This window comes from Gossypium hirsutum, chromosome A11 (genome assembly GCF_007990345.1).
Source record: "Gossypium hirsutum isolate 1008001.06 chromosome A11, Gossypium_hirsutum_v2.1, whole genome shotgun sequence".
Classification (NCBI taxonomy): domain Eukaryota; kingdom Viridiplantae; phylum Streptophyta; class Magnoliopsida; order Malvales; family Malvaceae; genus Gossypium; species Gossypium hirsutum.
The window spans coordinates 121,975,575-122,003,057 of record NC_053434.1 but is presented as its reverse complement, the minus strand read 5'-3'; the positions used below and the strand labels follow the sequence as shown (position 1 = coordinate 122,003,057).

The 27,483-nt window shown below is 33.5% G+C and overlaps 2 protein-coding genes across 13 annotated transcripts; one reads left to right on the top strand and one right to left on the bottom strand.

The window, feature by feature from the left end:
• Window positions 1-687: 687 nt before the first annotated feature.
• Window positions 688-18,178, bottom strand: LOC107923501 (villin-3). Of its 12 annotated transcripts, none has more exons than XR_005904618.1 (24): window positions 16,679-16,869; window positions 16,453-16,599; window positions 16,064-16,163; window positions 15,855-15,923; window positions 15,513-15,749; window positions 14,898-15,364; window positions 13,723-13,882; window positions 13,482-13,644; window positions 13,306-13,406; window positions 13,056-13,214; window positions 6,357-6,425; window positions 6,220-6,288; window positions 5,973-6,110; window positions 4,904-5,032; window positions 4,216-4,366; window positions 4,022-4,032; window positions 3,807-3,947; window positions 3,596-3,721; window positions 2,925-2,987; window positions 2,304-2,429; window positions 2,118-2,219; window positions 1,657-1,912; window positions 1,357-1,576; window positions 688-1,000 (listed from the first exon to the last, which is right to left on the bottom strand). XR_005904618.1 is itself a non-coding variant. In XM_016853697.2 (24 exons), exons 2-24 carry the CDS (start codon window positions 16,506-16,508, stop codon window positions 1,428-1,430), a joined length of 2,886 nt encoding a protein of 961 aa, XP_016709186.2. In that variant the 5' UTR covers window positions 16,509-16,599; window positions 18,024-18,178; the 3' UTR covers window positions 1,151-1,427. The 12 variants fall into 12 exon arrangements, 10 of the variants coding, with proteins under 10 accessions (XP_016709186.2, XP_040936187.1, XP_040936186.1 ...); XR_005904619.1 differs by having other exon boundaries at window positions 1,357-1,573; window positions 16,679-16,868; XM_016853697.2 differs by lacking the exons at window positions 688-1,000; window positions 16,679-16,869 and adding an exon at window positions 18,024-18,178 and having other exon boundaries at window positions 1,151-1,576; window positions 14,898-15,030; window positions 15,187-15,364.
• A 2,106-nt stretch (window positions 18,179-20,284) lies between these two features.
• LOC107923502 (uncharacterized) lies at window positions 20,285-22,936 on the top strand. Its single transcript, XM_041080244.1, has 4 exons — window positions 20,285-20,474; window positions 21,077-21,408; window positions 21,668-21,734; window positions 22,653-22,936. Exons 1-4 carry the CDS (start codon window positions 20,325-20,327, stop codon window positions 22,659-22,661), a joined length of 558 nt encoding a protein of 185 aa, XP_040936178.1. The 5' UTR covers window positions 20,285-20,324; the 3' UTR covers window positions 22,662-22,936.
• The last annotated feature ends 4,547 nt before the right edge of the window (window positions 22,937-27,483 follow it).

Here is a 27,483-nt window from a genome sequence, read left to right as displayed (position 1 = left end):
ATGTGACAAAAACAATTAAGTTATGTTACTCTTTTCATTTATCGCTGGGCTTCAAATTTATAATTATAATTTAATTATTTATTAAATGTTTATTAAAATTGTATTATGTATTAAAATAATTATGATTGTAATTTTTTTATTTTAGTTAAAAATATTTTTATAAAACTTAAAATTTTTTATTCATGATTGTTTTAAGTGAAATTATGATTATGATTCCTCTACTATGTTTAAATTTAGAATTTAATATTTATATTTTAATTTGACACAATTTAATTATTCTATTTTTTAGTTAGTTCAAATAGTTGATTATTTCGATTAAAATGTCATTTTTGCAATATAATACTCAAGCCCAAGTGTTCCGACAACAATTTGGTGCTCCTAAAAATACTCATTCCAAACTTTCATACCATTTTTTTTATTAAAAAGTTGTACTTATCATAACGAAATACATATATTTTTTTGTATGTGTTAGAAAGGTGTTCTTAATAAAATTTCACATCACTTTAATCAGAATAATTAAGTATGTTAATTATTTAAACCAACTAATGTGATTGATAAAATAGATGACGAAATTATGTCAAACTAAAATATATGCTAAATACTAAACTTTGGCAAAGTAGAGGGATTAATATTAAAATTTTACCGTTATCTTATAAGGAAAAAAAGAAAAAGAAAAAGACAATGTGATGATAGAATCACTTAGGAGCTTCTTTTTATATAAATAATTGTTGAAATTATAAACATTGAGGTAACAAATTATGTAAAACAAATGTACAAAGAGTAAATCTTAAATTTAAGCATAATATAAGGATTAAATTTTAAATTTTATCTCAAGCTGACATATATGAACCAAATTTTAACAGTAGAATTGAATAGAACTTTTAATTGAAGGACATGTTTGCTCTTTGGTGTAAAATATATGCACTGATTTGTCCACTTTTTGAGTAGAGCGGACAAAATACAATCAGACTCGTAGTATAAGGCCTTCATGGTACTATTACTGCAAATCATATAATATAAGTTAAAGCAGCCCACTTTTGAATAAATTAAAACAATGAATTAAACCCAGAGAAGACATATGAGGTACATTGCCAAAGAAATCCAAGAATGTTGGCCTGTGTGTGAGCGATCCTTAAAAAGGCAGTGAAACTAAAAGGAAATGGGCAAAATAGCTTGAATAAATAAATAAAAACTCTTTGAGGCAACATCACAATCAATATGGAAACTAACCACAACTGAATTTATCAAAATGACAAATGCAAAAGACCTTAGACAGAGCAATCCAAGCATCTTATTATATTATATACCAAATGAAATCAATTTCCCAGCGATGTGGTAGCGAGTTAGAATGCGAACCTCGAAGGAAGTGCGCAAACCAGTGGAGGTTAATGCTCATTCTCATTCTGCTCTATCTTGTCCTTCGGTTTTCAATCTTCCTTGTTGGTTTTAGCAACCTCTTGAGAACCATCAGCTCCAGAAGGGTTCGCTTCACTCAAGTCTTCCTTATTGGTTTTGGCAACCCCTACAGAATCATCAGCTTCAGAAGGGTTCACTTCACTTGAGTCTGCATCAGCTGCTACATCGAAATGATACTTGTGGATCAACTGAATTCAATGATTCCAAAAAAGATAGTCGAAAGAGTACAAGTGTTCTTACTAGGTGGGGAGGTTACTGCAGGAGTGCTGCTAGTGGATATTGAAGGTGATACATCAGGCGATTGTTTCTTCTTTTCAGCAGTAAGAACCGCCGAAAGAGCAGCTATGGCTGCCGCTCTTTGAGATCCTCCCGGATTAGACCTGACAGGTTTTGGAGCTGAGGTTTTGGTTTCTGCTGATGGATTAAATGAAGCTGCTAAAGCTGCTAAAGCTGCAGCTCTTTGTGTAGATCCACTTTGATTTGATGGGGTGCGTTCCTAGGTGGCAATAATGGTGCATATCAAGTATGTTAAACTTGAAAGCAATGTACACTATAATGAATGGTCTGAATTCTCGAGAAAACAGGCACAACAAACTTCAGTCATAATCACCGTGTAAGAAAACAATATTAGATTTTGACGCACGCGCGCATACATACACATATACAAAAAAAAGAATTTAATGGCATAAGAAGTTTATTACCAGAGTGGATGATTTGCGAGTAGCTGATTTGAATGCATTAGTTAAGGCAGCTAAAGCTGAAGCCCTTTGAGTTGGACCCCCTTGGTTCGCAGTGGACTTTTCCTGTCTTGGCAGCATGATTCGAACGATCAGGGAACCAGATTAGTAAACAAGTATCATCATTTATTGGCATAAGCAGTTTATTACCGGAGGGGGTGATTTGGAAGGAGATTTATTGAATGCTGAAGTTAAGGCAGCTAAAGCTGAAGCCCTTTGAGTCGGAGCCCCTTGGTTCCCAGTGGTCTTTTCCTGCTTCGGCAGCATAGCTTCCATCTATAAGAGAAACAGATAAGTAAATGAGTATTTTCGTTTTAAGAGAAATAGCATGATTGTCTTCACATAAGATCTAATATCACTGTCTTAATTTACCAACAAAGACTACAAGGACCAAAGGCTACTACTAAGGGGCAGCCGGTACTAAAATTCAGTGTCATCTGTAGCAGATAATATTAGAAATTCATTTTAAAACTTTGCTCTAGGCATACTGCCGAGAAATTTCCTCTTTATGAATTAAGTTAGCAACAAAATGCTAATGGAAAAATGGTTCTTAATGTCCACAATGGATAAGAAACTAAAAGCTTTTAACGCATTAAAGAAGGAATACGGGTTATAACAGGTTTCATTCCATCGAAACAAAATCTGCTTCAATAAGTTATGTTCCTTGCAATTGCAAATTAACTCCCATTTAAATTTTAGGAACCGAATTTCACTTGATAAACTTCGTCGAGAGAAAATTTCAACTTCATGTGAATTAAAGAAAGAATTCACCTCTTCAACTTGGCTTGGCCCAAAGAGCAATGCCAGCTTCTTCTGGTATGAGTTTCCATGCACCTGTGTTCCAGAGAGAACATCTAAGTATAAATATTAAACAGAGGAAGTTGAAGGCAACACACTTGAAAGGAACAATGAACCGTGTTAGTTGAAGAGCTTTAGCATTCAAAGAAACAACATTGGTACAATAAGATTTTCAGTGTGTATAGAAGTATTGGTACTTTTTCTTATTTGGGGTACACTGCAAGTGACAACAGTAAGGTAACAGTGATGTTATTCAAGACAAAAGAATCTCTCAATACCATGAATTAAAATTTTTAATTATTCGATGGTGCTTTCCTACCAATGCTCATTCTAGTCAACTCCCTCTTTCATTTCCATCATTAGTTAAATAGCCGCTTAATATTATATTTGAAGGCTAAAGGTCTGATAAATTATTACACAGGCTCTACAACAAAATTACATTCAAACATTTCATCATATAAAAAGGATGGAACTGGTTTAAACCATAAGGGTGGCATTTTCTCAACATTGTCTGTTTTGCATAGACAAGCTGAAAATACAACTTGTGATAATATTTCTGGTTGATAAAGACAAAAGTGGTCTAACAATAAATGAAGTGACAGTAAAGGATAGAGTAAAAAAATTCCATTCAGGGACAAACATACAGTAGCTCGGTTGGGATCCCATGAAAAGAATGTTGTGAAAAAGCAGGGTTCGTTTCCTTCGGTAACTTTGTAAAGTGGAACCTTCGGAGACAAACCGTATAGAGATGAAGCCCTGTCTATATATTCCTGCAAAAAAAAAAAAAACTTCCAAAATGAATAATGAGCATATCAGAACAATAACATGACGAAGGAGCCAATGTTTGTTCCTCACCTGACCAATTTTGAAAACATTTTCTTTTTCTTTGACATCTACACATTGACCAACCCAAACAAACACTTCAGCACGTGTGTCAAGTATCAAAATATCTTCTGTCAAGAGATCATCCTGAGAGAAATTGTAGACTTCCTCCACCTGCAAAAAATAATGTAAACTACATATTGAAGAAACTGGATATATGTAGGAACTAGTTTCAGTTATAAACTCACCTCAAACTTTCCTGTGGCATCCACGTGGAAACAGACAATCATGGAAATAACAGTTAGAATGGTAATATGCTTCATTAATAACTGAGGGAAGCAGTAAAAAGTCTTAGAGCCCAAATTAGAAAATAAAGCAAAACACGTATATGAATAAGACGCAAACCTTTTTTTTTATTAAGAGAGAATGTGAACATACAAACCTTTTTTATTAAGAGAGAATGTGAACAAGTGGGGATCCCGGATGGTCTCAGAAGATTCTATTTCGCTGGTATAACTTTTTTTCCCTCCAAGTGCAAGCCAGAAGGCATTGCTCTCTTTCCCTTCTCTAGCACGCTTAAGAGAAACTCCAGGCTAAATGAAAAGAAAGATTATTAGATGATTCATTGACATGGGGGACGGAGTTGTGTGAAAGAATTAGGCATTGCTACTATTGATTTTATAATTAATTGCAAATCACAAGCTTAAAGCCAGACGTTATGCAAAAGATGAAACTGAACCAAGTGTTTGAGTATATTTTAAGTTGTCCCACTATATATTCAGAGGAGATTAAAAGTAAAAAAATGAAAGGGAACTTTCAGATACCTATATAAACAATTCTTAAAAAGCACAAAACAGTTATAATCAGTTAAAGAACTCTGGCCAAATGAACACTTAACTGCAACATTCAACTCAAAAGAACTATAATCATTTTATAAGAATTAAATCTTTCCATTTAATTGATACAAGATGTATAGGCATATATCCCTGTTATAATACTCTGTAGGAACCTAGATGCTATACCGTAACTCTATCAGGTCATCAACAGGTTTCTAAATAAATGCATGCTTTTTAATCTTGTGTCACTTTGATTTGAATCCCAAAGTAAACAACTTTCTATAAAGAATCTACCTCCAAAAATGCGGCAACTTTAGCAGCTAATTGCTCCTGTTTACGGGTTCTTTGGTTTCCATGCCATAAGTAAATTGAAGATCCAGATTTCAGGAGGAAACATTCTGCCGAGTTCAAAGATGTTGCTACCTGAACAGTAATTGTAAGGACAAGGAGGTATTGCTGTTAGGATATAAAAAGAATAGATAACCTCGCTGAAGGCATCACAACAAAACACTGCAGGAATACAGTTTGATCACATAGGTGTAGCTTGTATCTTGCTATTAGTAAGATAAGTGAGGGAGAAAAATTTTGCACTTTTGGTCCCTTTCTGTCCTTCAACATCCACAAACAGGTTAGGGACACTTAAACCAATCCCAAGTCTTTCATATTCCCATCTCTTGAGTTAACTGAGTATTCTTTTAGCTGCCTCTTTTAGTTATAAGGCCTACAAGTTTTGAACCACATCAAGCTTCCTTGATGAAGGGAAGTCTAGGCTTCTCTATGTTGCGTCCTAATTGATTAAATCAACTGGTTTGACACTCATAAAGTTAAAACTTTCTCAAATAATAAAAATCTTCATCTAGCATTTTCAGTATTTTATGTCATTAATGCTGCAACAAAGCTAGCAACCCAATTTCACTTATGAGAAATGAGAACTAAGAGTGAGATCGCTTGGATAATGTCACACAAAAATTAGCTTAAAATTTAGTAAAACGATAGCAAAAGCAACATGACATTCAACTGGACAAGTTATTTCATAGTAAAGAACACTGTCAATCATATTACCACGGTCTTTTCATGCATGACTTTGACAATGAAACAACATAATTCCCCACAACTTCAGATGATAAAACAGATAGTTTACATGTGTACAAGTTATAACTTTCAATCAAATTTCTCAAAATCAAAGAAAAGTTAAACTGCCAACTCCTCACTGCAAACTGAAAAAAGGCAATATATGGTAGCAACAGGAAATATTAGGATCTAAAAGTAGTGGCATGCAAGACAAAAGTTAAACTAGACATTTGAATGTAAGTTATATGAAAACACATTCATGCATTGGAAGTTTAAAACCAACCAAACATACCGCATCAACTTGCAATACTTTATTATTGTGTGTGGAGGTTCCTGATATGCGAAATAGAGCAACACGATCTGCTTTGTTGGTTTCATCCGTCAAGCCTTTGTCAGCAATACTCTTTTTGTAACCAGCGCTTAGACCACCCTAAATAGGATTCATAGGAAAATTGGTCGATAACCTCCAATTTAAAAAAAAAAAAAACTTCCAGGAAATTGGTAATGAGATTCTAAAACTTTGAGGTAGAATTGAATACCTTAAGGACCACCATAGGTTGAAAAAGTGTGATGAATTGGGGTGGCTCTTTACCCTCAAACACTCGACCCTGCAAGAAGCATCTATTAGAAACAAAAGCATTAGAATCATAGTAATCAGCCAAATTTAATATGGTACCTGAACAGGCCTCCCCTTATATGAGTTAGAAATTTTAGTAGCCAGCTGATAAGCCGTTTTTTGGTCCTCCTGAATTGAGAAATATACTTATTTTTAGAAAGTGAAAATGATTCTCACTATAATTAAGTCCTTCACGTTAACAATGTGACTACGCAACACCTCTCTCTTCTATGCAAAGAACATGAAGGACGGGAGCTACAAATGGGAAAAGTATAAAGCCAAAGCAGAGAACATGCCGAACAATGTAGGTACTGTCACCACTATATAAGCTAGAAAAGAATGCACCATATAAAGAACAATAGATTATAAGGAATATGTTAAAATTCTCAAATAATAACATTGACAAGAAAAGGGAACTTGTTGCAAAAAAAGAAGAAAAAGAAAGTATAAAATTATATCTATAAACATAAAATAAGAGATACTCTAGGTCACTAGCAGAGATTCAGTGATTAATGCTCATTTTCATTGGGAAAAAGTATAGGAGCTTTCCAATCCCTTTTTCTTTTTAAATTTCATGTAAGAGATTTTATGTTTTTCAATTTTGTTGTAAGTGTTATCTTCAGGGTAAAATGGGTACTGTGGTGATACTGTCAGTTCCCAGAATGGGTGTGGATCTATGCCTTAATTTTCTTAAATTTATCTTCTTTTATTTGTTTAATTTTCAGTAATATTAATTCCCAGACAATAGTTGTTCTATTTTGTCGATGAAGAAATTCTCCCTACTGTTCATAGCCATTGCAATGCGTCCAGATTAGGGACTCCCCTAAAGACAAACCAGTTCCAGCATCAATTGTAGCAATCGAAATTATAATAGGATCCCTATTTTTTACTTGTCCTCAGTTATTCTTGACTTAAACTGAAGTGATGCACTATTGTTATATGCATTTATCGGCGTGTTCACTGTTTACAAAGCCTGATCTTACATTTTAGAGAATCCGATAGATGCTAAAAAATTTCTACCCTCCATCAATGGTTCAATTTGCAGGTGCATTAAGATTGACCAGGGACTAAATCAATCATGCCTTAGATTGCCTAGATAGAGTAAACCAGCTGAAAAGAGAATAATTAGGTGGATCCCGAATCCAGATTAGCAGTCCAAGTTTATGATTTGGATGAAATTCGGAAGTCAACTTCTAAATTTTGTTTTAGGGGGAGGCACTAATATAGGAAGCCTCTCTATTATTCTTTCCGTAATGAGGAGATCACCTTGGCGGCACTCTTGTCTGTGTTATTTAACATCAAATCCACTGTTTCAAATTGTTAGGTGGAAGGTGTTGAAAAGTCAAAAATGGTGGAAGGTCCAATTGGCACCGAAAGAAGAAAGTAAAAGGTGGTTGGCAAGTTGAGTTTAAAGTTGAATATAATTGTAATTTTGGTCCCTAATTTTTTAGGCCATTTGCAAGTTAGTCCCTGAACCTTAACTATAAATAAGCCTAACCATTTCTTATTTCAACCAACCCAACCAATCTTTCTCTCTTAGTTTTCTCTCTTCTCCCATTTGAGAATTCTTAAGGAATTCTATTTGTTTGTAATATTTTGGAGATAATAAAGTTATCATCTGGTGTTAGTGCCCGAGGACGTAGGTATAATTTACCGAACCTCGTTAAAACTCTTGTGTTTTTTCTTGTCCTATTTTTCTTTCAATATTTGAGGGCATAATAGTAGTATTTAATTGTACTATTAAATTACGATAGAATGGATATTCTGACTAAGGAAAGACTTGGTACTTAAGAGATCCTTGTGATCCACCTCTCTTTCTTGGGAATTGAACTTTGTGTGATTTTTTAGTACAATAATTTACACGCTTCTGACCCTAGTGGAACAACAAGTGGTATCAGAGTCGAAGGTTAATCGTAGTATGCTTTGTGGTTGCAGTTTAAACTGATCTTCCATATCAGAAAAGATTTCCTTAGGTATATTGAAAGATTATGGAGAAAATGGTTGGTTTAGGAGCTTCAACATTGTCCATGTGGACAAGACCGACAATTGCAAATCCAAGATTGACCGTGGAGATCTTTGATGGCACGGGCCATTTTGGTATGTGGCAAAGTGAGGTTCTAGATGCCCTTTTTCAGCAGGGTCTAGACATTGCCATTGATGAAGAGAAACCAGATGATGTACAGGAGAAAGATTGGAAGGCGATCAATCGGTTGGCATGTGGCACAATTCGATCATGCCTTTCTCGAGAGTAGAGGTATGCTTTTTCAAAGGAGACTTCTGCAAATAAGTTGTGGGTGACACTTGAAGAAAAATTTTTGAAGAAAAACAGTCAAAATAAGCTCCACTTGAAGAAAAGACTGTTTCGCTTCACTTACGTATTAGGTACCACAATGAATGATCATATCACCAAATTTAATCAGTTAGTCACTGATTTGCTAAATATGGATGAGACATTCAAAGATGAAGATTTGGCTTTGATGCTGTTGGGGTCACTTCCTGAGGAGTTTGAGTTCCTAGAGACTACTCTACTTCATGGCAGGAGTGATATATCTCTGAGCGAAGTCTGTGCGGCTTTATACAGTTATGAACAGAGAAAGAAAGACAAACAGAAAAACTCAATCAGATATACAAAAGCTTTAGTAGTCCAAGGTCGTTCGTACACTCGGAAGAAAACTCAGAAGGGGAGATCAAAGTCAAAGTCAAGACTTGGGAAAGATGAATGTGCCTTTTGTCATGAAAAAGGCCACTGGAAGAAAAATTGTCCAAAGCTGAAGAATAAGGGAAAAGCTGCTATAGATACTTGTGTTGCAAAGCATGATACTAGTGACTCTGAACTATCACTGGTTGCATCATCATAGTCGTTCCATTCAGATGAGTGGATTTTGGATTCGGGTTGTACCTATCATATGTCCCCTAACCAGGAGTGGTTCTGATTTAGTAGAACTAAATGGAGGAGTTGTTTATATGGGCAATGACAATGCCTGTAAAACTGTTGGGATAGGTTCAATCCAATTAAAGAATCAAGATAGATCAACCAGAGTTCTGACTGATGTTCGGTACGTGCCAAATTTGAAGAAAAATCTCATCTCATTGGGAGCCTTGAAATCCAATGGTTCAGTTGTTACTATGAGAGATGGAGTTTTAAAAGTGACATCTGGCGCACTTGTGATATTGAAGGGTATCAGGAAATATAACTTGTATTACTACCAAGGTAGTACAGTTATTGGAGCAGTCGCTGCAGCTTCCGGTAACAAAGAATTGGACTCAATGCAATTGTGGCATATGAAGTTGGGACATGCCAGCGAAAAATCCTTGCAAATTCTGGCAAAGCAAGGATTGTTGAAAGGTGCAAAGGCTTGCAAATTAAAATTTTGCGAGCATTGTGTTCTGGGAAAGCAAAAGAGAGTGAAATTCGGCACTGCTATCCATAATACAAAAGGTATTTTGGAATATGTTCACTCAGATGTGTGGGGGCCTTCCAAAACACCTTCGTTGGGAGGAAAACACTACTTTGTTACTTTTGTTGATGACTTTACCAAAAGAGTTTGGGTGTATACCATGAGAACTAAGGATGAAGTGCTTGGAGTTTTTCTTAAATGGAAAACAATGATCGAAAACCAGACTGGCAAGAAAATCAAGCGGCTTAGGACGGACAATGGAGGGGAATATAAAAGTGATCCGTTCTTCGATGTGTGCCAAGAGTATGGTATTGTTCGACACTTCACAGTTAGGGATACACCACAGCAGAATGGAGTGGCAGAGCGTATGAATAGAACATTGCTGGAGAAAGTTCGATGTATGTTATCCAATGCTGGGTTGGGTAAGCAATTTTAGGCTGAGGCTGTGACATACGATGGCCATCTTGTTAATCGTTTGCCATCATTTGCATTAGAAAGAAAAACTCCTATGGAGGTATGGTCTGGAATACCGGCTATAGATTATTATTCCTTACATGTGTTTGGATCCACTGCATATTACCATGTGAAGGAGTCAAAGTTAGATCCGAGGGCAAAGAAAGCTCTCTTTATGGGAATCACTTCTGGAGTGAAGGGATTTTGTCTTTGGTGCTTAAGCACAAAAAAAAAATCTGTAGCAGAGATGTTACCTTTGATGAATCTACCATATTGAAAAAGGTAACAGATGAAGATATTCAGACAAGCGATACTCCACAGCAGGTGGAGTGTACTCCAAAACAGGTGGAGTTTGAGCAGATGGGGATTTGCCCAGTTAATAAGTCTAATTCTCCAACCAAAATGGAGGAATTAGAGGTTGAAGAGGTTCTGATCCAAGAACCGTTAAGTATACCAGAACCAGTTGCAGTTGCAAGGCCACAGAGAGAAATTCGCAGACCTGCTCGATTTATTGATATGGCGGCCTACGCCCTTCCCGTTGTTGATGATGATATTCCTGTCACTTATCAAGAAGCAATCCAAAGCTTAGAAAGTGACAAATAGAAAAGCGCCATGGATGAAGAAATGCAGTCTCTCTGGAAGAACAATACTTGGGAGTTGGAGCAATTACCGAAAGGTAAAAGGGCAATCGGATGCAAGTGGGTATTCGCAAAGAAAGATGGATCTCCTTACAAGAAAGATGTTCGCTACAAGGTAAGATTGGTAGCTAAAGGCTACGCTAAGAAGGATGGAATTGACTACAATGATGTATTTTCCCCTGTTGTGAAGCATTCCTCCATTAGAATTTTGTTGGCCTTGGTAGCACAGTTGAATTTAGAGCTAGCTCAACTTGATGTTCAGACGGCTTTCTTGCATGGTGAGTTAGAAGATGAGATCTATATGACTCAGCCCGAAGGATACACAGATGCTGGTAGTAGAAATTGGGTTTGTAAGCTGAACAAATCGCTATTTGGATTGAAGTAATCCCCGAGGCAGTGGTACAAGCGATTTGATAGCTTTATGAGAAGACAGAAGTACACAAGAAGCAAATATGACAATTGTGTGTATTTGCAGAAGCTGCATGACGGATCTTTCATTTATCTACTCTTCTATGTTGATGATATGTTAATCACTTCGAAGAGCCAGAAGGAGATAGATAAGCTGAAGGCTCAGTTGAATTAAGAGTTCGAGATGAAAGATCTAGGTGAGGCCAAGAAGATTGTCGGCATGGAGATAAGTAGAGATAGACAGAGAGGCAAACTTTGTTTGAATCAGAAGCAATATCTGAAAAAGGTATTACAATATTTTGGTGTAAATGAAAACACAAAACATGTAAGTACCCCATTTGCTTCTCATTTGAAACTTAGTGCTCAATTATCTCCGAAAACTGAAGAAGAAAGAGAATATATGGCAAAAGTCTCATATGCTAATGCAGTTGGGAGTTTGATGTATGCGATGGTGTGTACGCGGCCTGACATTTCACAAGCTGTTGGAGTTGTGAGCAGGTATATGCATGATCCTGGAAAAGGACATTGGCAAGCTGTGAAATGGATTCTACGGTATCTTCGAAAAACCGTAGACGTTGGTTTAATTTTTGAGCAGGATAAAGCACTTGGTCAGTTTGTAGTTGGATATGTTGATTCCGACTTTGCTGGTGATTTAGATAAACGTCGTTCAACTACGGGGTATCTGTTTACTCTTACGAAAGCCCCAGTGAGTTGGAAGTCTACCTTACAGTCTACAGTAGCTGTGTCTACTTTAGAGGCAGAATATATGGCAGTTACAGAAGCTGTTAAGGAGGCTATTTGGCTTAATGGATTGTTGAAAGACTTAAGAGTTGTTCAAAGTCACATTAGTCTATATTGTGACAGTCAGAGCGCTATTCATTTAGCAAAAAATCAAGTCTATCATTCAAGAACCAAGCATATTGACGTAAGATATCACTCTGTGCGGGAAGTCTTTGAAAAAGGAAAAATTCTACTTCAGAAGATTCCGACAGCAGATAATCCCGCAGATATGATAACCAATGTGGTAAAAATAATCAAGTTTAATCATTGTTTGAACTTGATTAACATCCTGAGAATTTGAGCATGTTCAGATGTATGGCGCTCAAGAGCGCATTTGGAGGCACTACAAAAGTTAGCTTTATCAAATTTGGGGAGTTGAAGGAAGTGTGTGAAGATGTGATTATCCTAATCAAATCTTCAATGTGGAGATTGTTGAAAAGTCAAAAATGGTGGGAGGTGCAATTAGCACCGAAAGAAGAAAGTAAAAAGTGGTTGGCAAGTTGAGTTTAAAGTCGAATGGGATAATTGCAATTTTGGTCCTTAATTTTTTAGGCCATTTGCAAGTTAGTCCCTGAACCTTAACTATAAATAAGCCTAACCATTTCTCATTTTAACCATCCCAACCAATCTTTCTCTCTTAGTTTTCTCTCTTCTCCCATTTGAGAATTCTTAAGGAATTCTATTTGTTTGTAATATTTTGGAGATAATAAAGTTATCATCTGGTGTTAGTGCCCGAGGACGTAGGTATAATTTACCGAACCTCGTTAAAACTCTTATGTTTTTTCTTGTCCTATTTTTCTTTCAATATTTGAGGGCATAATAGTAGTATTTAATTGTACTATTAAATTACGATAGAAGGGATATTCTGACTAAGGAAAGACTTAGTACTTAAGAGATCCTTGTGATCCACCTCTCTTTCCTGGGAATTGAACTTTGTGTGATTTTTTAGTACAATAATTTACACGCTTCCGACCCTAGTGGAACAACAGAAGGCAGGTCTATCATGAACAAAAATTTGAAAATAACAGAAAGGGCATATTACTTGAGTTGTTTCTAACCCAACTAGGAACTGTGTAAATTACCTCAATGCTATCCTTTCCAATCCAACAGCAGAGAAAGTAATCTTCTTTCCTTTCACCTGAGTGGTAGGAATAAAGCACAATGTAGCAGTCTCCACTGTAGAATTTACCAAAATCAGCTTCTGGCAATGGCAGCTTGGCACCGTCATTAATGTACCATACCTGAAAAACAAGCAACACCATACTCATATATATAGTTAGTGTCTTTAAGTCCAATACCAAAAACCAACTAAAAGCAGACTATTCACTGGACCTCCATCTTTCCACCGTCTTCAAGCAAAGCTGGAACTTCTTCAACTACTTGAACACTTTTAATTGTTCCCTTGACCCCAACTCCTTGTTGCTTCAGAAAAGCTAGCAGTAGAAAAACACCATTCAATAAAGTTAACCACAAAATATGTTATTTGTGACTTGTTTAAGGGGTCCTACCGGCTACTTTTCCTTTTCCTTTTCCTTTTATTTCCTCACCACCAGGAGCTGTACACCCTTCTGGCCAAGAATCAAATTTGGACTTGAATGAATTGTTTTCATAGCCTTGGATGACACGGGTTATGCGTGCTATTTTTGCTCTATTCTCACCAGTAACAAAGTCCTGGAGATAAAAGATTAAGAATGAGAATTCATATTCTTTAAACACATGAAGAAATCAATGCTATGCGTCTAGCTATACCTCAGCGACTCGACTGGCAGCTTTTCTGTCCTCTACTTGTGTCGCTCGTCCAACCCAAACAAAAACCTCAGCACCACAGTCTAGTAGATAGCATTTGTTGTTTCCGAGAAGGCCTTTTGATAGTTCACCTTCTACAGGCTTCATCTCACCATCAGTTATGCTACAGGAACAAGATGATTCCAAATTATCAGTTAAAAAGGGCATATACCTTTAAAAACAATGGTAATAATAAACCAATATTAACTAAACAACTTCAATCAGAGGTGCCTACTCATTTGAAATGCCCCTGAAGAGATGCTCTACCAGAAAACAAGTATCTAACCAAAGAAAGTTCAGTTCATCTATATCAGAAATAATAATGATGACCATATGAAAATTCTTAATGCTGTTTAGCAAACAATTTAAAATAGATCTACATAAGAAGGGTTATCATATCCGCTCAAAATATCTTTTTCCCCCTTTACTTTTTGAATAATAAATACAACAATTGATTTAGAGTGTATGGACTAAATAATTTAAACCTTATCTTTAATGCTGCCTCATGACTTCAGTACAAGTCATAACATTCTTGATAACACACTAAAGAATCTGATTTTAGATTTCTGGCAGAATAAAGATGACAGATAGGAATTCCAAAAGAACATGTGAGAAACATATGATGTTTAGCAGATTAGATAAAACTAAAAACGCTTTTTTGAGTTTGAAAAGTAGATAACAGTTTTAGAGTTGGCTGCTTTTAAACTTACAAGGTTTCACACGTTCACAGGTTGAGATTTATGGGTAGATATTAGCCAGAAGAGGACGGCTTCAATTTAAGATTTTTTATATTAAAGGTAATAGATTAAAAGTGAAATATGAGGAAGCTTAAGGATTTCAAGTACATAAAAAGAACATTTGATGCTGTCTTGCAGCAATGAAAAGAACAAAGGAAGTTATGAATGTCTTCCACACCGGTGAACAGTTTCTTGGCTTGATTGCTTAATGTTATCTGAGTGCAAGAGGTTGGGGCTACAGGCTTATTAATTTTCTTGCAATCACTAAGAAACTAAAGTACTGTTACCAACAAATGACTAGCATGCATTGTCTTAGCTTCTAACTTCAACAAAATTTTAGGCGTGCCAAAATCTTCATTTCACTGGTAGCAGAATAAACAGAAGACACAATTACAGAATTACCTATAAAGTTTAGTACTAGTAGTCTCTGGAATTACATCATCTTCAGCTGTAGCCTTCTTGTTTAATGGAGCAAAACCACCAAGTAGGACCCAGAACTCGCCAGAGTTTGACCGAGTATACAATTCCCCATCCTCTGGCGGGGTGAATACATTTATGCATATACAAGTTAAGCTTGATAAAGTGCCAGCTAAATAAATAAACCTTGCGCGCAATTCAATTAATACTTCTAGAGAGGTAGAGAATACATAGTAAGAACATTGTTTATTACTGTAAATCAACGCATCCTTACCAACAATCGCAACACTACATGTACCATCATGATACTTTTCCTTTAAAAACTGAACAACTTCCAATGCCTTCGCCCTTTCCTGAATATTAGAATTTACACCATTGAATTGATAAATCTTATTCCGAGTGTCCAGGATAAATACATCATCATGATTCAGTGAAGACCGAGCAAAAGGAACCTGCACCATCATAATAAAAATGGTATTTTCTGATATCTACAATAGGTCTCATGTTAAAAACTTTACAATTAATTCATGAACCTTCTCTTTCTTTCTTTATTTTTTATCCATATTCATCAATCATTCTTATGTAAAGAGACTCTACTACCTGCTTCAATTTCACAACCCGTTTTCCTCTGCAGACGTATAACCGTGTCTCGAACTCCTCTTCTTCAGGCTTTTTAAATCCCGAAGCAATGCCACCCTCCAGTGGTATAATGCAAGGTTTAAAGTATGACAAAAATTTGTCAGATTCATGACCTTGAAGTTCCCTGTGCTGCACAGCACGCCCTCCTAGTACTGCATCTAGCTCAACAGTTTTAATAGCAGCTGCTAGAGCTTCATCCTGCTTGATCCGACACCATCACAAATGATGTTTTAGTTCGTTTGGAGTTACATTTAAATCCTCAACAAACTAAGAAAAGTAAAAGAAAATGAAGCAAAAGTAAACCTGGCTGGTATCTTTCCCGATCCAGAAGTGTATGTCATACAGATTTGAACCACCCTTGCCAGGTGTTGTCTACAAAAAATATAGAGAGAAAGCAAATGAGGCACAAAAATAAAGGGGCAATGATTCACCTTATATGATTTATCCAGGCCCAGAAATGCATGTCGTGGGCTTGCATCCAAACAAGAGCAAGAGGGAGAGAGCGAATGCACCTGTAAGACAATGTAAGAATCCCCCATGTAGAATTCTCCATAGTTAGACATTGGCAACGGAACTGGCTGAAAATTCTCAATACGCCAGATTTCAATCCCGCTACAAGATGTCAAGTGCAACAGCCTTAAGGTAAAAAATTATTGGGACATATAAGCAACGTAAGCACACATCTTAAAAAGAAAAGAAAGCATTTGTAGTATCTTTTTTCTTTCTCCCGCTGTGGTTAGAAGAAGATGAAAAGAACTTAGTGATCAATTCCAGTCCCGCTTATCAAAAGAAAAGAAAGAAAAAAACAATATACTCATATATTAAAAGAAAAAGTAAAAAAATAAAAATAAAATAAAAGTACATAACTTCACAACTTATATGCCCTTCATTTTAAGGATACGGTTTCTGACCCGCTCCTTGAAATGCAGGATCCAAAAGTTTTACAGAGCTAGACATTTCTCAGAGTTTTTCTTCGTCAGTGTTCCTTAAGCAAAAATTGTAAAGCTCAACACGAGAATCCAACCTTCAGCAGTCTGGAAGTACGAAACTTACAAGAGAAAATACAGGTATCAGGTCATGCAAGGAAAAAAAAATTAATTTGCAGTGCAAAATAAAAATAAGACAACCTTTTTAACCAATGCTTACAACATTTTAAGCAGTCTAAAAATATGTTCCTATTTCCCAAAATTGTTATTAAGCAGAAAACAAAAGAAATAAGTTTGGCTTTTGATAGCAGCATCATTCGAAAAGAAATAAGTCCTAGCTTTTCACAATCTTCATCAACAAGCCAATATAGGCAGCACATAGGTTCTACCATGGTCCAGTATTAAGAAATTTCACACAAACTGCATGATCATTATATAATGATCCCTTTATCGGAAAAAAAAAAGGAAAGAAAAAGAAGTAGCCTAACAAATTGCAAAAAGACAATATATAAATAGCAACTTTTCAGCTTGAATAAACATGAACCGTGTGTTCTGTCCATGCAGCTAGCATTGCAGGATTCAAAACATCAAGATGATGTTCCCATAATTAGCATTACAATCAGAATTTTTCATTAAAGTAAAAAAAATCATCATACCCTATATGCACTGGTTTGCCAACGTCGTATGATTCAGAAATTGATAGACTCCTCTATTGTCTTATTCCTTAAACCAATAATCCATCATTTTCGTACTAAAAGTCTAAAATAACAAAGAACCATTTACCCTACGATAGCCTAGTCCCAAAATTTGTTTCCAGTTGTTCCAAGCTCTTAGAGAATACCCTCTTCAATCTCTCTCAAACCGCCATGCTGGGGCGTAGATGCCCTCCAAAATGGTAAATATTCCTTTTAGTCCATTTGAAGTTCATGAAACTATACATTAATATAATGGTAAAATTCACTTTGGCTCCCCCAAAATTTAAGATTCGTTTCTAACCCCTCCTAAAGCAATTTTCCTGCTTCGGCCCTGCCGTTACTGCATCCTAGAAATCACTCATAATAAGCACTCTGAGTGAGCATTGTACTGAAATTCGCTAGGCAACAAAGGATTTTTAGCACTAGCACGGAAATGCATTAAAAATTACTAGAAAAATATGAAAAGTTGACATCAACAACAATTCAAAACGAAAGCTAATGTTTCCTTATCTGTATAATGCTCATTAACAGTAAGAAATCAAATCATTTCCCTAGCTTTAACGATATATAAATATATTTAACAAGAAGCTTAAAGACAAAAAAAGTGTACGAGAAAGTTATGAAAAGTTGACACCAGTATCGTACATGATTTAAAAAACTAGAGAAAAAGAAACAAAGCCCATTAAAATGATGACAAAATAAAGCATACCCAGAAGAACAAACATAAAATCAAACAGGAACAAAATGAATATCCAAATCAATTATAATCTAAAAGAAAAAGAATATCAAATCAATGTCCCGTTATCACACAGAAAAAAGAAAAAAAAACATAAATACAAAAGGAAAGATACCTTGACAGAGAGAGATTGAGTATGAAGAAGGGGAGAAACAGAAGAAAACAGAGCTGGAATTTTTTTTTATTAAAAAAAGGTTAATTATTGCAGTTTTTTAGCGTTGGGTGAGTTCTTATTTCCAAATTTTATCTAATAATAAATATTATTATTTAGAATTGTTTTTGAGATTTGCAAAATGTGAGACAGAGAATTGCTTGAATGAAATTATCATGGTGAAGCGAGATTAGAGGTTCTTTTTTTTTTTTCCCCTTCTGTTTCGGTTACTGTTTGGATGGTGGGAAAATATTTGTGAGAGCTCGAAGGAGTGGCGAAGTTGTTATTTTAGGCAAAATATGGCACTGGTCAATCATCTTATGATTTTAGCTTGTCTTTTCCTTCCATTTGTTCGGTAATGTACGTTCATTTCAGTTATGAAATGGGTAACTAAAGGCCGAAACCACGGGACAAACAAAACAAGGGCCCACTTCCGACCAAACAGCACAAAGAGCCCTCACCGTCCCCACCAGGCATTACATGTAAATTTTTTAAAATCGATAGTTGAACTGGTCAAGTCATTAGTTTATTGGTCTAACAGTTCAATTAGTTTGTTTGGTTTAATAAAATAAATTATTTAAAAAATTATAAAAAATATTTTTAAAAAAGTTTGATTCGGTTGGTTGAACCGCATAGTTTAATTGGCTCATACCAATTTCTAAGTCAATCGATTTAATGAAATTTTCTAGACCAATGCCCTAATTGGTTTTATCTTTTTATCTTTCAAATCTGTTTTATAATTTATGTTTGAGATTTATAATTACTTTTTCTAACAATGTTATATCTAAAATTTGAACTTATATTCTTCTCTTAAAAGTGCAACACCTCGAAGATTAAGGCTCAAGCTCTATTCACGCTTACCTAATGTTTAGGGCAAATTAATACTAGTCCATTTATATGTGAAAATTAAGAAATATTTTTATGGTTTACTATTTATCTCAATTAAGAAATATTAGACTCAATCTCGAATAAATTTTTGAAGTACTGCTTAAGGAACCAAGGGACCCTTTAATGGTGAAATTATTGTACTCGAGATGCCTATACTCGATTTTATCTCCAAGTTTTTATCTCTCAACTTCGTGGAGAGCACTCAATAGATTCACGAAGTGAGATTCAATTTGGGGTTCAAAAATCGATACTTGATTGAATTAACCGATTAAATTGAGGTCAAAATCATCCAACTCATTTCACCCAACTAAAACGGAAGTGAAAAAGGTGGGTCGCTTTTTTTTTAACTAAAAAATTGCTCTACCCTACATATAAGGTCATGGGTTTGGATCCCACCAAAGCCAATACTCACATTTCTTTGGTGGAAGAGGCGCTCCTACTCCGTGAATCTTTTGAGGACTCTTCGTAGAGTTGGGAGACAAAACCTGGAGCTAAAACCAAATATAATACCTCTATTGTTGAGGGGTTCGTCGATTCTTCGGACAACATTGTAAAAGCTTTTCCAAGAGTGAATCCCACCTCCTCTAAACATATATTATCTATAAATAAATTTTAATTATCATTAACATATTGGTCTAATGTTCAAGAACTACGAGTCCATTTAATTTAAACAGACTAACATAAGCAAATACCAACATACTAATAAAGCCTTGACTTTGTTGACAAAGGTGGAGATCATGGATCTTGACCCACCATGTATATTATATATATGGGTTTTCGAGTTCCATAATGTATAGTTGTTATGTGTGAATTTTAGTCTTGTTTAATTTATTTGATTCTATTCGATTACTCGAGCAATCCATGTTATGATAGTTTGATACTAGTCTAGTACTAATTTATTTGATTCTATTTTATAATTACTCGAATAATTTATATCGTAATAATTTAATACTTTGATTACTCTGTACTTGTAATATTTTAAAAAAATTACCAACACAATTTTAAAATTCTTTAACTAAACTGCACTAACATAAACTTAAAAGTAGCCCTACAAACTTTCTCTAAACTCGCACATTATCAAAAGGGTCAGATTTGAGTAATTTTAGAAGGAAAAAAAAAAGATTCAAAAAATTTAAACCAGCCCCGCCAAGATTCAAACATGGCTACCTTTCCATCTCCGGTCGAACGAACTGTGGCTTCAGCTCTTCTCCTCCTTTCAACTCAACCTCCAAAGTAAAATTCAACGAAAAATTATTCAAATATTAGATCAATTGTTTTTTTGAATTTTATTTCCATGATACCTTTGCTGTTCTTTTTCCTTTTTTGAAAAGGTTGACGATCGGTTGTAGTGATGGTGAGACGAAAGGAGAAACAAGCATGAGCGAAGAAAATAAGTTGAGATTGATGCCTTCGAATGAATCCGAATCCTGCAGTTCCTCTCTCACGAGCCATCAGTTATCTTCACGTAAGCAACAGAGGCTACGGATCATCGCAGCCGTGGCTCGTTGCCATGAGATCAAGCTCAAGGTTTCATTGCCTTACTCTGTTTCTCCTCTTTTCGCTGTATTTTTTCGGTTTTTTGTTTGTTTTATTTCAATTTCTTAAGTTTTTATCAAATTCAATTTATTCTTCTTGTTTTAGTTGCTTGAGCTTCAATACTATGTTTGGAATAGTGTTTGGATGATATTTGAGATGCTGAATTTGACTGTTATTTCCTGCATCTGAAAACGTAATGATTTAGCAAGAATTTTGTGGTATGATCATTCACTCTGAGATAATAGTTCAAAATTCAACCAAGTGAGATCGATCTCGATTTCTCTCAATTTGTTTTTAAATTCAAACCTCAAGCTGTTGTAGTTTCTTCAATGTTTACGTTTACTTTTCTTCTTTTGCAATTACTAATTATTTTGAATTTATTTTCTCTGAGCATCGTATATGATTCCTTTTATTATGATTTGATTGCAATAATATTCAATTTATTCTTGATTATGTGCCTTTGATTTATGTTTTCACTCTCGTTAGATTTTGAATTTCAAATTTCGATTCAATATATCTCCACGATCAGTTCAAGTTTCTTCGTAATTTTTCAACTTTCATTTTTTTTTTCTAAATTCTATGAACTTTCGCAGGTGGTGAAAAGGAGACGCTCGAAGATCTGTTGGAGATCCGATGACCGGAAAGTATCATCCTTCAAGTCATTAATCTCACGAAACATGGCCACGGCTCAGACGACATCGTGCTTGTCGACCAGCTCAAGCGGCATCTCAAGCGCGCGAAGCCAACCTAAAAGTACGACGTCCAAAGCTGAGAAAATACAAAGGAAGAGGCGCATCGGCGGCTCCAATCACATGCGCTGCCGAGCCGAAGCCATTTTGAAATTGCTATCCGGCGGCTGCTTCGCTGAGGTTAACATCCGTCGAATGCTCGGCGACAGTCCAGACACTAGCAAAGCCCTTCGAATGTACACTCCTCTCTTTTTCCTCTTATTTGCCACGTGTCACCACGGCATCTCATCCACGTGTCTATATTTAGTAAGTTCGTTAGGTGAACAGAAAATCTCAGTCTTTGTAAAATACGAAGTTATTTAAAATCTAACGGCATGAAATGCATCTAGAAAACTTGATCGGTGGATCAACTTGGTAAAATCTGTGCCGTCGATCATAGAACTTTGACAAATTAACGGTGGAAGATCTTGCTAATATAAAATTATTTGTATGCAGGTTGTTAAAGAAGGAAGAAGTGAAAAGATCAGGAACTGGAGGGCAAAAAGATCCTTATATTTACACGGTAACTATTAATTAATTAATTTTGTTTATAAAAAAAACTATTAATTAATTTTGATTTTTATGCTATTTTATTATTATCATTTTGGTCAAATTCTTTTTTTGTCCTTCTACCATGCTTAATTTTGGGATTTAGTCCTAAACCTTAATTTGGCAGTGATCTCTATTTTTATAGTATTATTAATTAGTTCAAATATCCAAATTATAACGGTGAATTTTTATCTTATAACACTTTTAAGTCAGCATTTTAACCATATTTAGACTAGACATTTTGAAAGTAGAGGATCAAATTGTGTTAAATTAAAATAAACAAATAAATTTTAAATTTCAAGATAGTAAAGGCCCAAAACTTCTAATTTAACCTAGATTTTTAAATTTTGGCTGGATTTATTATTTTAACTTAAATTTTAATTAGAAATATAATAATTTTTTAGTTTTCTAAATATTAAAAGTAAGACTCAACCTCATGGGATCAAGTCGAGCTTAATTTCCCTTGTGATCTTTGTTATCTAAGAGTTTTAATTTTTAATTTCTGAGTAGATATATATTATAATTTAATTAGAATTTAGGAATTATATTTAAGTATAGATCTATTGTCTGGCTAGACTGCAACTTAAATTTTTTAAAATAAATTTCAAAGCTCAAGTTGACACCAAGTTTTATTTTATTAATATCACTAAATAATTTTTAAAATTTATATATTTAATTTTTTAAAACATTTTAAAATTAAATTAAATTAAATTCAACTTATTCGAAGCGAAAAACTTTTTAAACTCAATTTAAATAAATCTATTTAATCAAGTTTATACAACAATACTTAAATAAGTCTATTTAGTCGAGTCTATATAACAATGTAAAAGTCTATTTAAGCATAAAGTCTAAGGAAATGGATTTTTGATATTACCCACATTGTTTGTTGCAGATTGCATGAGAACGAGCTTCTAGGATGGTAGCTTGAATTACCCGGCATTTGTAGGTTGGTCAACTAATATTTGCACTAGCTATATCCAGGTAAGAACTATATAATATGAAGAAGAACACAAAGAATAGGTATTGATATATTAATTACCTAACATCTTAGAATAGATTAGTACATATAAAGCTAACTCTATCTAAATTTGTTTTCGATATTAATACAAGCTACAAATAGGTAATAATATGTACACATAAATCAAAAGGTTATGATATTTTAACATTTTTACTCAACATTTATGGTCGCTAGGCATTAATTTAGTTGAGTAATAATTAAAATATATTTATTTTATAAAGTAAATTATATTATTTTAAAGATATTTTTATTATTTCATATTTTTCATATAGGAAAATAGAAATATTAAACTCTAGTTTTTATAGTTTTCAATATTTATATTTTATCATTCAATCAAAATCTCATTTATTAATTATATCAATATTTTTATAAATAAAGTTATTACAATTTGATTTTCACTCATATCGTGAGTGTGTGATATGAGTGTGTCATAATCAAATACATATAAAAATAATAATAAGTGCTTATAATATAAGTTCAACTTGAGCTTGATTAAGTCTTTTAAAACATTAAGATCAAAATAAAAATATCAATTAGTTGAGCTTAATTTATATGCTTATCTCAAACTTTATTTTTATGTTTAATCTTGAATTTAAAATGATATTTAATTTTGATTTTTATGAATTTAAATTCTTTCAGCTATAGTTATTTAAATTATATCAATCAGTCGGACTGGTTGAACTGAAAATCAGTCTGAAAAAAGAGATTAAATTATAATCAAATCATAAATTAAGAATTGGATAAACCGATAAAAAACATAATTTTATGTTTTGTGCTAAATTTTTCATGAACCAAACTAGAAAAAAAAAACACTCAACCAAAACTAAATCAACCAGTCCAAATATGACAAAAAAAAACTCGTTTCTAGACTCTTTTTTTTTTTTTACCCAACCGGTTTTACACTATCATTCTTCATTTCTTTTTGCTGTTTCAATTTGTTTCTTCATCATCGATTGATGTCTTTATAATCATCTTTTATCTTTCATCATCTCCTTTATCATTTGTTTGCTACCTCAAAATAAAAATAAATTAATGAAGTAGTTTTGAAAAAAAAATGGATAGATTTGAAAAAGAATACGACGTATTAGCGTCTGAAAGAAATAAAGAATCTGCAACAATTGAGAGTGAGAGTTTTGAATGAGAAGAACATTTAAATTTAAAAAAGAAAAGAGAATCCCCGTGAAATGAAAACCCAAAGTAGTTCTAATTAAAAGGGAAACGATGATTGTTTCTTTTTAAAAAAAAATTTGGAGTGGTTATAGTTTTAGTGGTTATAATTAAAATGAGAGTATATACTGTGGTAGATCAGTCTATGAGTTCGCTACGCCTAAAAATCTGTATAAAATATAGAAGGATTTAGATAAAAATATAAGCTCAAAAAATTAGTTTAGTCAAAAAATATAAGCTTAACAATTGCTACTATTTTATTGTTATTATTTAAATATTGTATAACTATTATTTTATTTTTAAATTTACTACTATTTTAAAAATATTTACTTATTATGTTACACATATCTTAATATTATTTAAGTATAAAAATTTTTTAAATTTATTTTTAATTTATTAAAAAACACTTATTTTAATATTTTTAGTATTTTTAATGTATTATATTTAAAATTATTTTAATATAAATCATGTCAAACTCATATTTAACATCTATAATTTTAGAAAAAAAAAAAATTTGGAATTGACCCGGCTCATAGAGAAACATATGCGGTGGTGATGAATCAAGAATGCATAGGGAATTGGGTTAGGTTTTAAAGAGGGACAGTGACTGTTGAGGACTGTTTGACCCAAAAAAATTTTGGGACTTGACAGAACTTTAAAGAGGGTATGCTTTTATTTATTTATTATTAATTCAATGTTGTACTGTCAATTCAACCTCTTGAATCCCAAAATGGAAATCTAATCGGTATCGAAAATTGAAAATGCCAGTTAGAATTTTGGCCATTTTACTAAAGTAATCCAAAAATTTTGATATCTACAAAAATGACTCAGGTTCAAAAACAATCACAAAAATAACTTGAAATAAACAGTAAAATTGGGTTTTGGCCTGTCAATGGCCGACACTAACTCGTATTTTGCACCCATGATTGCCAAATAATTGTGTCAGGCTTTAAAAAGTTAATTTTTTTTGTTTTGGCCTGTCAATGGCCGGAACCATGGTATTTTTTTAAATCGTATCATATTGGTATACAAAATACGAGATAAAAAAAATTTTTTTGGGTGCTGGCTTGTCAATTGCCGGCACCCAGTCAACCAAAAAAAATTCGAATTTTTTAGAGCAAAAAAATTTTTTTTTACTCTCTAAAAATACGAGTTTTAAAAAAAAATTTTGGGTGTTGGCCTGTTAATGGCCGGCACCCAGTACAACAAAAAAAAATTTCGAATTTTTTTCAAAAAAATTTTTTTTTGCTCTCTAAAAATACGAGTTTTAAAAAAAAATTTTGGGTGCTAGCCTGTCAATGGCCGGCACCCAGTACAACCAAAAAAAAAATTTCGAATTTTTTTCAAAAAAAAATTTTTGCTCTCTAAAAATACGAGTTATTGGAGTTTATAAATATATAATAATACTCAATTATTATAAAACAATTGTTGGAGTTTCAACATACTTTAACCAGGTAAAGTAAGAATTTCAAACAGAGCACCAGCAGCAACGTATTATACCCAGGTAAAATATGAATTTTTTTTTAAAACTCGTATTTTTAGAGAGCAAAAAAAAAATTTTTTGAAAAAAAATCGAAATTTTTTTTTGGTTGTACTGGGTGCCGGCCATTGACAGGTCAGCACCAAAAAATTTTTTTTTTAAAACTCGTATTTTTAGAGAAAAAAATTTTTTTTGAAAAAAATTCGAATTTTTTTTTGTTGTACTGGGTGCCGGCCATTGACAGGCCAGCACCAAAATTTTTTTTTTTAAAACTCGTATTTTTAGAGAGCAAAAAAAATTTTTTTTTGCTCTAAAAAATTCGAATTTTTTTTTGGTTGACTGGGTGCCGGCCATTGACAGGCCAGCACCCAAAAAAAAAGTTTTTTATCTCGTATTTTGTATACCAATATGATACGATTTAAAAAAAAATATCATGGTTCCGGCCATTGACAGGCCAAAACTAAAAAAATTAATTTTTTAAAGCCTGACACAATCATTTGGCAATCATGGGTGCAAAATACGAGTTAGTGCCGGCCATTGACAGGCCAAAACCTAATTTTACTGTTCATTTCAAGTTATTTTTGTGATTATTTTTTAACTTGGGTCATTTTTATAGATATCAAAATTTTTTGGATTACTTTAGTAAAATGGCCTAGAATTTTAAAACCATTTTGAATGTCTACAGCCTAGAAAAGACAAAATATATTATTCTTTTACTGAATAACAAGGCAGAAGGTGAATTTAGCGTGTACTTAGGGTTAGGGACAAAATAAGTTCTCAGAAAAGAAAAGAACAAAAGAGAAAGAAAAAAAGCGAGAGACAAAAGTACAAAGCCGTACGTCAAAGTCATACGACTAACCTTAAACGCCAAAACTAACGCAATCTTTCTTTGGAAAAGAGAGCAATGATTAGGGACTACGAAATCCTAATCATGATAGAATTTTAATATATTAAAGATATTTATATTTTATTATTTTATTTAAATAAATCTCCACATTTTCGTATCCAAATATTTGTATCTAAATAAGCTTTCATTATTTTATTTAGTTAAATTATAATTAAAATTGAAATAAGTTTAAATTTTAAGAATAATTATTTGACATATAGATGATAAATTAGGGGTTAAGTTAGAAAACATTTGAAGAGATTAAAATTAAAATTTATATTTTTATGATAGTAAAAATATAATTTTATTATTTTAACCGTTTATATTTTTATAATTTTTAAAAAATTAAATTAAATTTTTATAATTTTTAGAGGATAAAGTATAATTTTTTTATTATTAATTTAAAATTTTATAAATTACAAAGTGACTTAAATGAAAAAAATTTTGATTTTGGGGTTAAAGCGCGTGACAGCTATGTATATGACATTTAATTTATATATAAATAAAACTTTTGATATAAATAAATATTTATTCAAAATAATGATTAATTTAAAATACAAATTAAAATGTACTAAACAAGGGCTCTTACTAGGGTTGTTTTACTAGCATACAATTTATTACAAGCGATAAGAGTGCAAGTCCTCCCCGACTACAACTTTTCTTCTTCTTCTTCTTATGTGCAATGGGGAAATACCTTGAGTTGTTGGATGTAGGGATTAGAGTAGTCACCAGGTTCCATTCCCATTGCCCACAAACTGCTCGATTATATTACCATCCTCCACCTTCTTCTAATCCTCAAGCCCACAGCCACCTTGATCCCAGGCTTTGCGGTGACGGCGGTGGCAACGGTGGCTCTGATTCTACCACTCAGCTTCAGGTTCACGACCCAAAGTAGTCAACACTTGGTCTTGACTCTTCCAAACACAGGTTTTTGAGTAAATTTTAGTTTTGAATGATGCTTTTAGTTCATATATTCAATTGAAGTTTGTTTTCTTTTTATTGTTTATTTATATGATTTTCTTTTTCTAATGGTTATTGATGTTATTTTATTTTCCTTAATGCATGCATGGCCCTTTTACTTTCAGTATCTGTATTTGTGAAGTTCATGTGATGTCTGGGATATTCTCTTTGCATGAATTTTTTTAAACGAATTAATTTTATTGTCGATTTAA